The sequence below is a fragment of the Medicago sativa genome, chromosome 5 (assembly GCF_051527215.1).
Source record: "Medicago sativa cultivar Bolivia chromosome 5, Bolivia_mono, whole genome shotgun sequence".
In the NCBI taxonomy this organism is placed as follows: domain Eukaryota; kingdom Viridiplantae; phylum Streptophyta; class Magnoliopsida; order Fabales; family Fabaceae; genus Medicago; species Medicago sativa.
The window spans coordinates 70,003,505-70,020,127 of NC_140753.1; the positions used below are offsets into that span (position 1 = coordinate 70,003,505).

The 16,623-nt window shown below is 33.1% G+C and overlaps 1 protein-coding gene across 1 annotated transcript; it reads right to left on the bottom strand.

Moving 5' to 3' along the window:
• Window positions 1-3,410: 3,410 nt before the first annotated feature.
• On the bottom strand, window positions 3,411-6,608 carry LOC146924475 (receptor-like protein 7). The gene has a single exon (XM_085709506.1). The coding sequence runs from the start codon at window positions 6,561-6,563 to the stop codon at window positions 3,585-3,587; it is 2,979 nt and encodes a 992-aa protein (XP_085565632.1). The 5' UTR covers window positions 6,564-6,608; the 3' UTR covers window positions 3,411-3,584.
• Window positions 6,609-16,623: the final 10,015 nt, after the last annotated feature.

A 16,623-nucleotide genomic window follows, 5' to 3' on the forward strand; every position in this document is an offset into this window, starting at 1 on the left:
TCGCGAGGTCTGGCGGCACGCAACACCTCATCTTCAGCATTGAAATTTGATTCCATGGTGATTTTGTTGTCTTCTCCGTACTTGTTGTCTCGTACCCTCTTTCTTTCTCCTTTGTTCCCTTCGATTCATCATCACAATCGAACAACAGCTTTGCATCCAAATCAAGCAGTTTGGGTAGTCGTGCTCGTCGCGGAAGGACCATAACAGGGTGGCCAGAGTCCGGCGGTTCTGGCTCAGGGGGAACCGTTTCTGATGGAGCGGCGACTAGAAGCAACAAAGATTGCAGTTTGAGCGATCTGTGTTCAACTTGACTCTCCTCCATCGTGTTGGGTTCTATCCTCTTCTTATGCGATGTCTCTGTTACATGAATTGATGCCTCCCTCGTGCGTCCCCGTTGTTCTTACACTTGCTGCACCTTGCCGAATTTTCCATGGCTATCCGTTCCCTCTTTTTTTGTGACGTCCATATGAAAAGTTTGTTGTTGTTCTTGCATCTTGTTGGACTGCTTTACACTGCCATCACCAATACCTCTGAACCTTCTGATGAGCGCATGGGAAAAAGAGTCCCAATCTGCATCAATATGCTCTTGTGTCCATGAATAAAACCATAACAGTGCTTCTTCATCCTCCATGCTCATAAAAGCCCACTGCATCTTATCACCAGAGTGAATTGCATTCTTCTCAAAGAACCTTTCTGCTCTTACGATCCACGCAGTCGGATCTGTTCCGGTGAAATCTGCAAGTTCTTTCTTCATAGCCCAAACATCCTCCATCTCTGACGGTAACACTGGTTCGAATCCGGCAGGTCGGACCAATTGATAGAGCAGAGCCAATAACACAGAAGAAATCAATAGAAACTAGAGAATAGTGGTGAATATTATTAAGTAGATGGAATAAAGAAAAGGGTTACAAGTTCCAGAGCAAAGCTCCTCAGCAAAGTCTCTTGCTGCCGGCCCTAAAAGGGTACTAACAAATAATATGATTGCTTGTCTAGAACTCCCTCTACAGATTTACTTATATAGAATACTACCAAGGATATATTATCAAATAATATCTTTACTAAGATTTATTTGAATAATATCTTTATTATATATTTCTAATATAATATCTTTACTACGATTTATTTGAATAATATCTTTATTATATATTTCTAATATAATATCTTTACTACGATTTATTTGGATAATATCTTATTATATATTTCTAATATAAATCTTTACTAAAGATTTATTTAGAGAATATCTTCTTACTAACTCTATTGGCCTAAGGCCCATATCTAATTTCCTATCATCACCGACCGCTAGAAAAACAACCTTGTCCTCAAGGTTGGATATAGTTTCTATAGCCATTTTTTGCTACTGGGAGAGCCTTCAATTTGCCTGAGAAACAAATAGGAATGGAGTCGTTGAAGACAGTGATGTTGGATATCAATTGCACCCAAATGCTTGAGGACCAAAACTTCCCTCTATCATATACCAAATTAAGCCGCATCCAAATGCTTGAAGAGCAAAACTTCCCTTTGTCATATACAAGTTTCAAAAAATAGTAGATCGGGGAAAAGTTTATCCCATGTAGTCCATAAGCAACCCCTACCATAAAATAGTTGCATTTTCCGGGATCCCATGGTGTTACCAAAACTGGTGAATACAATAACTGCATTGCAACATTGGCTAACTCAAACAACTCCTCCAAGTTACAAGCATTGAAATTCCACGTTAACATCAAGATAAATGATGGGGGTTTGTCCCCGAAGCTGGAAACGTTAATCTGAAACTTGTGCTTGTCATTGGCATGGTCAACCCTTTTCTCAAATTTAGAGATTAACGATTTTTCCCTTATGTTCTTCCTTAACCGAATCGCATGTACTTCCTGCAATGACTTTGCCAACCCCCACCCCATGGCTGTCGCGAGGTCTGGCGGCACGCAACACCTCATCTTCAGCATTGAAATTTGATTCCATGGTGATTTTGTTGTCTTCTCCGTACTTGTTGTCTCGTACCCTCTTTCTTTCTCCTTTGTTCCCTTCGATTCATCATCACACTCGAACAACAGCTTTGCATCCAAATCAAGCAGTTTGGGTAGTCGTGCTCGTCGTGGAAGGACCATAACAGGGTGGCCAGAGTCCGGCGGTTCTGGCTCAGGGGGAACCGTTTCTGATGGAGCGGCGACTAGAAGCAACAAAGATTGCAGTTTGAGCGATCTGTGTTCAACTTGACTCTCCTCCATCGTGTTGGGTTCTATCCTCTTCTTATGCGATGTCTCTGTTACATGAATTGATGCCTCCCTCGTGCGTCCCCGTTGTTCTTACACTTGCTGCACCTTGCCGAATTTTCCATGGCTATCCGTTCCCTCTTTTTTTGTGACGTCCATATGAAAAGTTTGTTGTTGTTCTTGCATCTTGTTGGACTGCTTTACACTGCCATCACCAATACCTCTGAACCTTCTGATGAGCGCATGGGAAAAAGAGTCCCAATCTGCATCAATATGCTCTTGTGTCCATGAATAAAACCATAACAGTGCTTCTTCATCCTCCATGCTCATAAAAGCCCACTGCATCTTATCACCAGAGTGAATTGCATTCTTCTCAAAGAACCTTTCTGCTCTTACGATCCACGCAGTCGGATCTGTTCCGGTGAAATCTGCAAGTTCTTTCTTCATAGCCCAAACATCCTCCATCTCTAACGGTAACACTGGTTCGAATCCGGCAGGTCGGACCAATTGATAGAGCAGAGCCAATAACACAGAAGAAATCAATAGAAACTAGAGAATAGTGGTGAATATTATTAAGTAGATGGAATAAAGAAAAGGGTTACAAGTTCCAGAGCAAAGCTCCTCAGCAAAGTCTCTTGCTGCCGGCCCTAAAAGGGTACTAACAAATAATATGATTGCTTGTCTAGAACTCCCTCTACAGATTTACTTATATAGAATACTACCAAGGATATATTATCAAATAATATCTTTACTAAGATTTATTTGAATAAATATCTTTATTATATATTTCTAATATAATATCTTTACTACGATTTATTTGAATAATATCTTTATTATATATTTCTAATATAATATCTTTACTACGATTTATTTGGATAATATCTTATTATATATTTCTAATATAAATCTTTACTAAAGATTTATTTAGAGAATATCTTCTTACTAACTCTATTGGCCTAAGGCCCATATCTAATTTCCTATCATAACCCAAACCCACATAGCTCAGTTTAATATCAAATGTGGGCCTCGGTGCCTGGTTTCATTTCAGATGGTGCTCTAGTGTGAAGTATGATGGGTGTGTTATTTTTTGTGCAAATAATGTAGGTTATACAGTTTTTGGGGGTGGTGTTTGATACCCAAATGTGGGCTACCTACCAACCAGGAGACATTGAGATAAAAAACAAAAAAAAATCTTGAAAGTAACAGAAAAGCAATTGATCACTATAAATTTCTTATTTGTTCAACTACTTACAATATATAACACATTGGTATTAAAAGATATATATAATACTACATCCCTTAAACTGGGAAATTCTGATTAATTACAATATATAACACATTGGTATCTACATATTTGAAAAGACCCTCATCCAATTAATTCATTCTTCTGCGATTTGCGCTGGCTCTGGTGTTTGTTCTTTTCAATCTTATGTTAAACACACGTTCAACATGTCTTGCAAGGCATTGGGGTTTTCCAGTGAAGAAGAATACATTATAACCCAAGAGCAACCCGAATATTGCCCCACATGCATATCCAATTGCTACAGCTTTCCAGCCAAATCCCGATTCTTCTTCATCTTCAGATGTTGAATGTGGTGGCAGATCTTCCTCATTTTTGCATGATTTAGACAATGGGAATCCACACAACATTGTATTCCCTTCGTAGGAATCATTTCCAAATGTATCAAACTGTTGACCTTTAGGTATGATTCCCTCAAGGTGGTTTTGTGAAAGGTTTAAGACACAGAGGAAGTTCAAATTTGTCAAAGCCTCAGGAATCTCACCCGTCAATTGGTTGCGTGAGAGGTCCAACCACTCCAAATTTCTCAAATGACTCAAAGATTGTGGAATGCTACCCGTGATTCCATTGTTTGAAAGGTTAAGTCCTTTGAGAGAGGTTAATTCTCCAATGACTTGTGGAATTACACCTTCAAACATGTTATTTGATAAATCAATAGTTGTGAAAGTAGTCAATATCCTTGTTAGCTCCATAGAAAAACCTTTCATTGTGACCACCACAGAATCAATATAGTAGTAATTGGACTTACCCATGTATTGCAAACCAATCTGGCTATCATTCACATTCATCATTCCTTGAAAGTTCTTGATGCATGATGTTGGCAAGGGACCACCAAAATTGTTGTTAGAGACATCGAATATTCTCAACTTGGGAAATGTATGCTTGGTGCTAGAACAGGTGATTGCACCATGAAGATTATTTGATTGTAATCTTAGCACCTGTAACTCTTGTAGAGTTTCTAGCCAATTGGGAAATGTATCCTCTATGTTGTTGCCACCAAGGTCCAAAACTTCAAGATATGAACAGTTAGCCAAAGACTGCGGTAATGGTCCTTCCAATTGGTTGCCATTCAGCTTTATAGTCTCAATTTGATTTTCTTTGGAAAAAGTTCTAGGAATGCTTCCGTAGAGGTTGTTCATTTGTAAATCCAATACAAAAAGAGAAGGAAGTGTTCCCAAACATTCTGGGATCATTCCTGTTAATTTATTGTCTGCCAAATTGAGTACAGTCAAGCCCCATGTATTGCAGAATGTTGAAGAAATGTCTCCTGTGAAGTTGTTGTGTGAGAGTAAAAAGTATTGAATGCCATAAGGTGGAATCGGAAGATCTCCTTGCAACTTGTTGAAACTCAGGTCAATGTGCCTAATGTCCTTCCATGAGTTTAAGAGCTTCTTATGAAACCATTTGGGAATTTTCCCATGAATGTTGTTATTGGAGAGATCTAATGTTTGCAGATTTTGTGCTTGGAATTTAGGAAAACTATTAATATTACTTGAAGATAAATCTAATGACTCAAGGTTGGGTAAGATGGAGTCAGCACTGCTATCAGTGATGATAGAAAGAAAACTATTGTGTGAAAGATCAAGATATTGTAGTTTGTTTAATTTTGAAAATTGGTGAAAATCCACAGCACCACTCAAGTTTGTTGATGACAAAGCTAACATAGTAAGATTTAGGAGTTGAAATATTGAATTTGGAAAATGACCATGTAGGTTGTTATTAGAGAGAGACAAATATTCCAAAGAATATGTTGAGAACTCACCAATGAACCCTGTGAGGTGGTTGTTGCTGAGATCCAACCCTAATAATGAAGGCAAAGAATAACACCAATGTGGAATTGTTCCATTTAACATGTTATTACCCAAACTCACAATGCTCAATTTTGAAGTTTTTGTGATTTCAATTGGAATTGGGCCAACTAGTTTGTTATCTGCTAAATCTAAATGAGAAAGGTGAGGTAGATGAAAAAGTGATGATGGAACTTGGCCTGCTAGGTTGTTGAAGGAAAGTATTAAATATTCCAATTTGTTTAAATTGCCATAAACATTTGGGATGCTACCACTAAAGTTATTATATGAAAGGTCCAAGTATGTTAGTTGAGTGAGGTTCCACAAAGATAGAGGAACCATCCCATCAAAATTGCACTGTGAAAGGCGTAAATGAGAAAGAGATTTCAATTGACCTATGGAATAAGGAATTTCACCTGAGAAAGTGATGTCAGAGAGGTCCAAGTACCTTAGAGGAGTGCTCCAGTTGGATTTTGGAAGTTGACCACTAAGGTCATAATTACCTGACAAATCTAGTTTTTGAATATTAGGTAAAGAGAGGATTTCACTTGACAAATTTCCTTGCAACCCAGTGTCTACTAGACTAAGAGAAACCAAAGAGGATGACAAATTCTTTAGCATAGACAAAGAGCTCTCTCTGATGGAAGACATATTCACGTCATTCAGATGAAGCTCACTTAAATTAGTAGCATTATGAATGAGTTTCTTCCATGTGAATGAATTTAGCTTCAATCCCATTCCCATGTACCAGTTTCTGCTAAGATCAAGTGATACTAATTTTGCCAAATGAGAGATTGTGGAGGGAATATTACCATTGAGGTAACAATATGATATATTTAGATGTGTGAGTTTCACTAAATCGCCAATACCAATAGGCATTGAAGACCCATAAAAATTATTAGAAGCGAGGTTGAGTTTTTGAAGGTGGTTAAGCTGAAAGATGGTGCTATTGGGATGTAATTCACCATTCAGATTGTTGCAACTGAGGTCCAGACCTATCACGTGACCTGACATGGTGTCGCATGTGACACCATCCCACTTGCAACAATCTGTACTGTTTTTCCAAGATTCTGTCTTGAAAGAAAAAGAGGAACACCAACCATAGTATTTAGATGAAGTGTTGACAGAAAAAGAGTTTTTGAATTGTAACAAAGCAGAGGTGTCATGTTGGTTGCACAGTGAGAAAGTATAGGAAGTAAAATGAGTAAGCAACAACAAGAAAAAGTGAAAGGTAAAATAAGGCAATAGAATAAAAAAGGATCCCATTTAGAGAAACTTACACTTAATACTCTCTTCTCAGTATTCTTTCCTTTTTTCCTTATGATATGATTTTGGATGTACTAATTGAAAACATAACCCCCAAACAAACTAAAGCATTGATATAAGATGGCTTGTTTTGTAGCAAGTGCCGGTGCTTATCTTCAACCGTATGAGGCACTCCAGTTAGAAGATTGATTTTTTGTGGTTGCAATTTTAGTGATGGAGTATTTTGAGTACATTATACTGATTGACGATAACGTTAATTCATTAGTATATTCCAAAAAACATTAATTCATCAGTATCCATACAAACATTTGGTGTATAATTAAGTGGTACGTAATTAAGATTGGTAGGGCTCAATCAATCATGGATTGGTCTAAGTGGTAAAGGACCTTAACCTTGTGGTTATTGATTCAATTTTCGGCTCATGTGTATGGAAAAAAATTTGTTGGAAAGGGAGAACCCGCCTTATATACCCTACAGATTCTCCGACAAAGATTAGTCAATGTTAAACAGTAGTGAAAACTTCATATCAGTATCATCGTAACCCAAACAAAAAAGATGAATAGGGATCGAAGAAAATGAAAACATGCATTTGCTAACATCTTGAAACCTTAACATGTTAATATACCAAAAATAAAAATGATGTATTGAAAATTAAGTCAATTTATTTTTAAAAAGTTAAAAATTAATTTTTCTTAATAACATTTGATATTTGTAGAAACCTTAATGTGCGTCTTTAAGGTCACATGTTTGGATGACCCTTGAGTTAAGTATCATCTTCTACAAGGGAAGATCGAGAATTTTGAACCATATGTAGCACTATTTACGACATTAATTATAAGTAATTTAGACAAAAATTGACGGATTAAATCATGAAAATAACAACATATCTTTTGTCAAAAAAAAACATAGCTATCAATTGCCTTTTTCTTGGTCAAATAGTTTAGTGGTTAGAAATTCAACTTTTAATTAAGGTGAACAAATAGGATATCCGATGTTCGAATCCCGACACTTATATATAATATGCAATGACTCTACCAACTGAGCTAAACTCTTGGGACAACAGTCGATTGTTAAAATTAGACGTTTTACAATTCTTCAAAAAGTTTGGAGTAAGATCCGAGAAAAAAATTAGACCTATTTTGCCCTTAAAATATGAAACATATTAATTTGGTCTTTAATAATGTTAATTGTCAAAGTGCTTAAAAAATATTAATTGTCAATCAAATTAGTCTCTTTTTTTTTGGTAGTAAATCAAATTAGTCTCTAATAAGACTAAAGTATACATGCAATTTATTTTCTTAAAACAATGATTTGATTTAAATTTTATACTTTTAAGGAATAAATAGTATTCTGTAAAAAAAATAAAAGAATAAATTAGTATATTTTGTACTTTTTAGAAAACAGATGAATTTGTGGACAAACCTGGTATGGGTATAGCATATAATAATTAATTAATCTCCTAAAACATAACACACTAAGGTTCAACTCATCCTTTCAAGAAAAGGTTCAACCCATACTTAGAGTGTGATTGTATCTCGAACATGATTACCATCCAAGAAGGTAAGCTATGAGCCTATGACAAGAGATTGTGACCTATTTTTGATAACCAATTTAAATATTGAATGATTGTTTAAGAATTAAACAATACGAGTTAAAATCACAACAAAAAAGGCACAATAAAAGTTTAAAAAAATCAAAAAGTGTTTTGCTTACTAATAAAAACTCAAATTCACAAATAATATTGTATTTATATTATTATATTAACATATGCGAAAATTGCACATTTTACTTGCAACAAAATAATAAAACAAACTGAAGTATCGGACAAGCATCAAACGCGTACCATATACATATACGATACGCTTACTTCACTATTTTAGAAGCACACTTCATAGGATATCAATGTTAATGAATTAGAGTTTGGTCAAAAAAAAATGTTAATGAATTAGAGATGTTGTACAAAGGGATATTTTCCACTTATTTTTAATCTTGCGTAAAAAAATTCAAAATTAAACATATTTAACTTTAAACATCAGTTTTACACTAGGTCACTTATAACTACAAAATCAATTTCAACCGTCATAAATTTACATCAGTGTTGCGTCTAAACAAATGTAAAAGGTACCTTTTATTTAAGTTTTTTCTCTATACATCCTACGTCGAAATTGGCATCAAATTGTGTAATGTCTAATTATATAAAACAACATTATTTAAATAAAATTTTATATAATAATGTATTTGACAGTTATTTGACAATAAAACCCACTTTTCATGTATTTATTTGTAGTTTCTTTCTACCAATGTCCACAAGCACATTGAGAATCAGATCATCAAAATTAATGGTAAATTTCAATTATGAACTTTCAAAAATAAAGAAATATATATATATATATATATATATATATATATATATATTTGCAGTTGATAATATCAAACATATTTACATTCTTCTTATTTTTAAAAATAAAAATATAAGCAATTCTATTGATACTTCCAACGAATTGATTCTATTGAAATGATGAATGACTATCAATTCAATTAATTGTTTAAATCTAGTTTTTAAAACATTGGTCCAAACCACTTGCCCCATAAACTAAATTTGGTTATGCAATTGTTAGAATTTATTTTGAGTAAAGTAAATTTTTTTTTTTTGAAAAAATTAGTTTAACAAATTAATTCTAAAGTTGAATGAAGAGTTACCTTTAATTTAAAAGAAATTAAGAAAATAAATTGAGCCAATGAATGAAGTTATTTTGCGTAGAAAACCGAGTAAACGTTTTAGAAATTGAGTCTTGCGATGCTCTTGTTTGGTAGTAGCTAGGGGATGTCTTCTTCAACCGTATGGAGCACTCCAGTGGAAATATTTTTTGTGGTTGCAATTTTAGTGATACGATAATTAATTCATTAGCATCCATAGAAATATTTGGTGTATATTACAAGACTTGACTTTAGCCAAATGAGCCAAGTCCATGAAGAAAAATGATATTGGAACACATATATGTGACATCAAACAAGAGATGTCTGTCCTCGTGAGTTTAACTCAGTTAGTTTAGACAATACATAATATATGCAAGGTCTGGGGTTCAAACCCTGACCACAAAAAAAAAAAAAAAAGAGATGTCTACACAAGTCCTTTTTTTTTATTTAAAAAAGAACTTTTTTAAAATGGAGGAGAATTATTGTAGCACAAAAATTAAGTTGTGATATAATCAATCTCGTAATTTTAGCTAGGGGATGTTTTCTTCGGCCGCATAGAGCACTCCCGTGGAAATATTTTTTGTGGTTGCAATTTTAGGTTATGTTTGGATTGATGGGATGGGGTGGGATGAGATGGAATAAAATGGTAAGTAATTAGATTCTATTGTTTGGATTTGCATAAAATGAATGGAATGGAACACAATGGAACACATTCCATCACATTCCATCCAATCCTTCAATTTTCTTTCCCCCTAATTTAGGGTATGCAATGGAATGAAGATTTATATCTTAAATATTACTTTTTTACCCTATCTCTATTCTGTGTTTCCTCTTCCTCTCAAGTACTTTATTTCACGTTTCTTCTTTTGCAAAATGTGTGTCTCCTTTTCTTCTGCGTGATTTTTTTTTTCTTGTTTGTGTATGACTATTTCTTGCTCTGACGCATGTGTTATTTCAATTGTTGCGCATGCGTGAGTTTCTCATATTGTAATTTGTAGTTTCCTTGTTCTCCGTGAGTGTTTCTTGGCCTATGATATTCATAGATGCAAATATAGGAAATAGTAGTATTAGTGGAAAGGAAAATGCTAGATATCAAGAATGATTTTATCAAGAAAGATTCAAGAATGAAATGGCAGAATAATCACTTTTAGATTTCAGTCCCACGACCCCATGATTTCCGTACCACCCCATGATTTCCGGTCAGACTGAGATTTTATTGACTAACATTAATTTCAGGAAAATTTCTTGATAAAATCTAAGGGTGATTATTCTGCCATGTCATTCTTGAATCTTTCTTGATAAAATCTTTCTTGATATATAGCATTGCTCTAGTGAAAATGTTTCTTCCTTTTTCCAACCTTTCCTGTTTATAGTATTAGAAAAACATTTCCATGTATGGATTTTGGCAACGATAGCTAGTACACAAGTTTTTCTGCTCATATGTTTAATTTTGAAGAAGATAAGATTTTAGTAAAACTAGATTTTACATAATGATAGTTTTTTTTGGTCACTTTGTCTAATGGCTAGAATTCACCTTAGAAGGTGAATAAGTAGGGTGTCCGGAGATCGAACCCCGACCCCTGCATATAATAATGCATTATCCTACCAACTGAGCTAGGGTAAAAATGGAATAAAAAAGTTATAATTTGTTCCATTCCATCCATTTTCCAAACAATGGAGTGCAAACATTAATTTGTCATGTCATAAAATATCTAAATAATGGAATGGAATCACTATTCCACTCTATTCCATTCCACTCCATTAAGTTCCATTCCCCTCCACTCCGTTATGTTCCATCAATCCAAATACGATAATTGATAAAAACATTAATTTATTATAATCCATAGATATGTTTCATGTTTGGTGTATATCACAATTGACTTTAACCAAATGATATTGGAACACATATATATTTTTTAGTTACAGTATTGGAACTATTGGAACATATATATGTGACATCAAAGTTCAAACAAGAGACATCTACAGAAGTCCTTTGCGGTGCTCTTGTTTGTAGTAGCTAGGGGATGTCTTCTTCAACCGTATCGAGCACTCTAGTGGAAATATTTTTTGTGGTTGCAATTTTAGTGATAAAAACATTAACTCATTAGCCTCCATAGAAATATTTGGTGTATATTACAAGACTTGACTTTAGCCAAATGAGACAAGTCCATGAAGAAAAATGATATTGGAACACATATATATGACATCAATTAAGAGACGTCTACACACGTCCTTTTTTTTTTTTTTTTTAAAAAAAAGAACTTTTTTAAAATGGAGGAGAATTATTGTAACACAAAAATTAAGTTGTGATATTAATCAATCTCGTAATTTTAGCTAGGGGATGTTTTCTTCGACCGCATGGAGCACTCCCGTGAAAATATTTTTTGTCGTTGCAATTTTAGGTTATGTTTGGATTGATGGGATGAGGTGGGATTAGATGAAATAAAATGGTAAGTAATTTTTTGAGGGAAAATGGTAAGTAATTAGATTCCATTGTTTGGATTTGCATAAAATGAATGGAATGGAATGGAACACATACCATCACATTCCATCCGATCCTTCAATTTTCTTTCCCCCTAATTTAGGGTGTATGCAATGGAATGAAGATTTATATCTTAAAGGGTGCATTTAGTTTGGACCGGTTGAAGTATTGGTCCAACTTGGACCACTTTTTTTCACCATTAGATTAAAGCAGTACACCAAGCTTATCATATTTTGTCAACACCAAATCACTCTCAATTTCTTTTCTCTCTCTCAAAGAATCACAGGCCAATGTTCACTTTTGTTGTTGTTTCATTTTCATGTTGTGGGTTTCTTCTTCCCTTTCATTCCTTTTTTTATTGCAACCACACAAACAATATAAATAAAAACAAAATTGAAGAACACTCAATATGTAAATTTGTTTATCTAACCTTACCTTTGTGTTTCGTAAATGAAAATAAAAGAAAAATCGAATAGAGAAATTCTGGATATTCTTGAGAGATTTAAAGGATAGAAAAACTCATACAAACTGGAAAACCACAAAATAGTAAAAATGAAATAAATTAGTTTTTCTTAATTAATTTAACTGTTTGAACAAAATATTAAAAATAAAATAAATCAGTTTTTCTTAATTAATTTAACTGTTTGAAATGAGAAGTGGATATTCAATCTTATTGCTAAACTACTACTTGGGCATCCAATTTCAAAATAAAAACACGATTTTGGGAAATTAAAAAAAAACTGTTCCTTTATAATATTAGATATTGGTGATTAATATTACACATATTGTGGTCAGATGGTATTGACTCAGAACCTGAGAGTGATTTTCACTAATATAGTTTCACTTACCAACCTATTCCACTATATCTTGTATAAAAAAAGAACATACTCCACTATATCAAACTGCATAACATATAACTAATTGAATAAAACATAAATCTATAACTAATATGAAAATAAATGTCCGTTGAATTTACCATTTTACCCCTAGGAGGGCATTTTGGTAAATTAATTATTAGAAGGTTTTTTTTTAGGGTTGGCATTTGAATTTCCATTTTTGCCCCTAACCAATTTTTTTAATTATTTTCTCATTTTTAAATTTTTAATAACTTTTAATTATTTTCCAATTTTTATATTTTTAACTATTTTTCAATTTTTCCTCCCAAATTCAGTTGCTTCTACATTGCCGTTGTGGGAGATTAAGGTATCGTTTGACCCGACTTTTTTCAAACTTCTCTACATTTTTAAGGAGAAGTTAGACCGAATACAATATCAATTAAGTACTTACCAAAAAAAGTACTTTTTTTGAACGCATAAAATTGAATGGAATGAGCTTTGACCAGAAGCTGTTGAATGTTACTTTAAAAAACTACTTCTCGACAATTTATTTCACAAGCACCTCTTTTCAACTCACGCTGGGAACCTTTTCTTTATTTTTTAATATTATATTTCAATATGTTTTTTTCTTCCATTTAACTTTATTTTTTTTAACCGTTCCATTAATTTTTTAAGGAGGTTCCATTTAATTTTATTACCTTTTTTTCAAAGGAATTTTATTATCTTTTTATCACTTATATATTTAATTTCAATATCGTTTAATCATCACAATCTCACAAATATTTTTATTCACGCTGTCATTTAATGATCCCAAATATTTTTATCTCCTTTCTTCAACCTCGCGAATATATACACACATTAACGTTTAGAGTAATATTTTATGTCCGTCTGTTTGTTTTTTTGTTACGCTAATGCATATAATTTTTTTAGTGTTGCTTGGTTGAGTGCTACCTCACCAATTTTTTTTTAACTATTTTCCAATTTTTATATTTTTTAAAAACTTTTAACTATTTTACAATTTTTTATTTTTAACTATTTAAAACTAAGTTGATGGTTCATGGTTTTTAAGGTTTATATTTTGACATATTACAATGATTCACAATTATCCGTCATTTTACCATCTATCCTTTCAATGTAATCTTCCAGACTGAATATTACTAAGCATATGTGAAGAGACTGAATATTACTCAGCTGATATTACTTTTTTGACGTCAAAGAGATTTTTTATTTTTTAACGGTCAAATTATTAATAACCAAGTTCCTACACAAGACGCTAAAGAGTTTAATGTGTTTCTTTCGTTCATTTTGTGTCATGTAAATATTGGTGTTAATCCCTTTTTAGTAACTCTATGACAGTAGCGCTCACTTTTATAATTTTAACTAATATGTAATTTATGATGTTTTCCTGCTCTTGATAAAGCTTTAATAAATATTTTGATAAAGATTTATAATTTTTGTGCAATATTCATTAATTTGTTCATTTTTCCTTCGGAACAATTTTTTTACAAAATACGTTACTGAACCCCATGCCTTAGACTATGCATCACAAATATTTGGATTATGCGACCTTCATTCTCAAATTTACGAAGAATGGTAATATTCCGTAATTTGAACATCTATTCTTTAAAATAAGTTTTTTAAAAGTGCCTATAATTCACATGAAAGGACTCGATACTAAATTGCAGTTAATATCTGCCTTTGCTGTAGATCATGTGAAATGATTTATATACGTTGAAACTGAAAGGCAAAATGATAAAAATCAAGTAGAGAGGCATTCAACTATCTATCTGATTCAGAAGTTTGTTCACCTGAAAGGGTTGAATACTAAATTGCAGTTAATATCTACCTTTGCTGTAGATCATGTGAAAGGAGTTATATACGTGGTACTAAATTGCAGTTAATATCTGCCTTTGCTAGGGGTGGCAAAAATACCCATGCCCATGGGTACCCGCGGGTAAAATCCGTCACTGGTATGGAGCGGGTAGCTAAACAGGTATCCACGGGTATAATAAATGGGTATTTGACTACCCATTATTATATGGACACAGACACGGATTGGATTGTATCCATACCCACGGGTACCCATACCCGATAATAAATTAAGTAAATTACTAATATATCTTTATATATCATATCTAATTACTTAAAGTTGGTACCTTATTGAAGAAAATTTTACCGCCCACCTAAAAATCCTCAATAATAACCTATTTTTATTTTAAATTTTTTTAATTCATCTTATTAAGTTCACCGTTTCAACTTCATTCACATCATAAAACATATAGATTATATAAGAATCATGAATTTTCTATGAATTATGTATGATTTATGAAATTTTGAGTGGATTATGTATGGATGTTTAAAAGTTGAAGTTTTTTGGTAATTAAAAAAAGTTATTATTTGTACCAAAAAATAAATAAATTCAAAACTCCATGGGTACCCATGGATACCTCAATACCCACGGGTACCCGTATAGTGGGTACCCACGAGGATACGGGGCGGGCACGAGTATCCTATTTATCCAACGGGGCGGGGACAAATATCATATCCGTACCCATGGGTATCAATTGACATTTGCTGTAGATCATGTGAAAAGATTTATATACGTTGAAGCTAAAACACAAAATGATATAAAGTAGGTAGAGAGGCTTTCAGCTATCTGTCTGATGCAGAAGTTTGTTCACCTGAAAGAACTGGATACTAAATTGCAGTTAATACCTGCCTTTGTTGTAGATCATGTGAAAGGATTTATATATGTTGAAGCTGAAAGTCAAAATGATATAATCAGGTAGCTTTGGTAATAGGGGTTTCATTGGTTTATAGATAGATATCAATTATTACTGGAAAAATGTTTCTACCGCTGACTAAATATGTTTTCATTTGTTACTCGTGATCAAGCCATTTTGAAGATTTAATTTTGTAATCCGTAATGCAAGAGTACTCTAAATATTATATTATGGTTTATAATTATCTGTCATTTCGCAATCTATCCTTCCAATATAATATTTTGTCAAATACGTTACTGAACCCCCGTGCGAAGCACGGGTTTGTAACTAGTTATTTATAAAAGTTTGATATTTGATATAATTAGTGGAATTCCATATTTGAAATAAATATCTCTTTTAAATTACTTTTTTTTGTCAATTTTTCTTGTGAATTCTTAAAACTAACCATTACACGGTTATTTACATATACCTTCTTTTTTTACTCAACGTATAGGTAACTAGGTACCATTTTCATAATCAGTTTTAAATATAAGTAAAAGTCAATCGTAACTAGCTCATTCGACTATTGTGTGGGGGTTGTCTTTGATTTTTGGTATTGGTTTTGGTTTTGGTGGTTAGTTTGTACTGATTTTTGTGGTAGCCCTTTGGTTGGGTGGTGATTTTATTGTTGTTTTTGTATGTCTGAGATGTATGAGTTTTATTTTGGGTGTTCTGCCTATATAAAACATCTTTTACTAATAAATTTTACTGTTAAAAAAAACAGTCCAAATTAAGACAAAGTATTTTGATTTTTTCTTATATTTAAGATAAAAATAGTAAATGTCCAAATCAAAAGGAGTGTCAATTACTAGTATTTTGACTTACTTGAATAAATGACAACACTCATAATCATTGACAAGATAAGCTTGGCAATCAATTATTATTTTTTTTTAAATGAAAAGAGAGATCATACCGAGAAGGATTTGGAAATGGAATGTAGATGGCTCTTCTAATCTAAAGGCAAATCGGGTCCAGCTGGTATAGTTGGAGTACTTCCAAAGGACAAAGGTACAATCATGGGAAGCTTTATGACATCGATAGGTGTTCGGGATTCCAATGAGGAAGAGTTTTTAGCAATTGTGTCCGCATATCATTTAAGAAAATCTGGTTAAAAGATGATGAGATTATAGCAGAATCGGACACCAAAAATACACTTATGTGGATTCAGAACAAATAAGATTGTCTGTGGAATCTCCGCTTTTATTCTACTAAGGTAAGTAACCTAATGATGGTGCTAAAAAAGATGGAAACTAAATAGCAGATTCGTTAGCCAAAGCAGAAGC

Bases quoted from the DNA above. Each gene is read 5' to 3' on its own strand.
- LOC146924475 (XM_085709506.1), bottom strand. From the start codon at position 6,563: ATGGGATCCTTTTTTATTCTATTGCCTTATTTTACCTTTCACTTTTTC.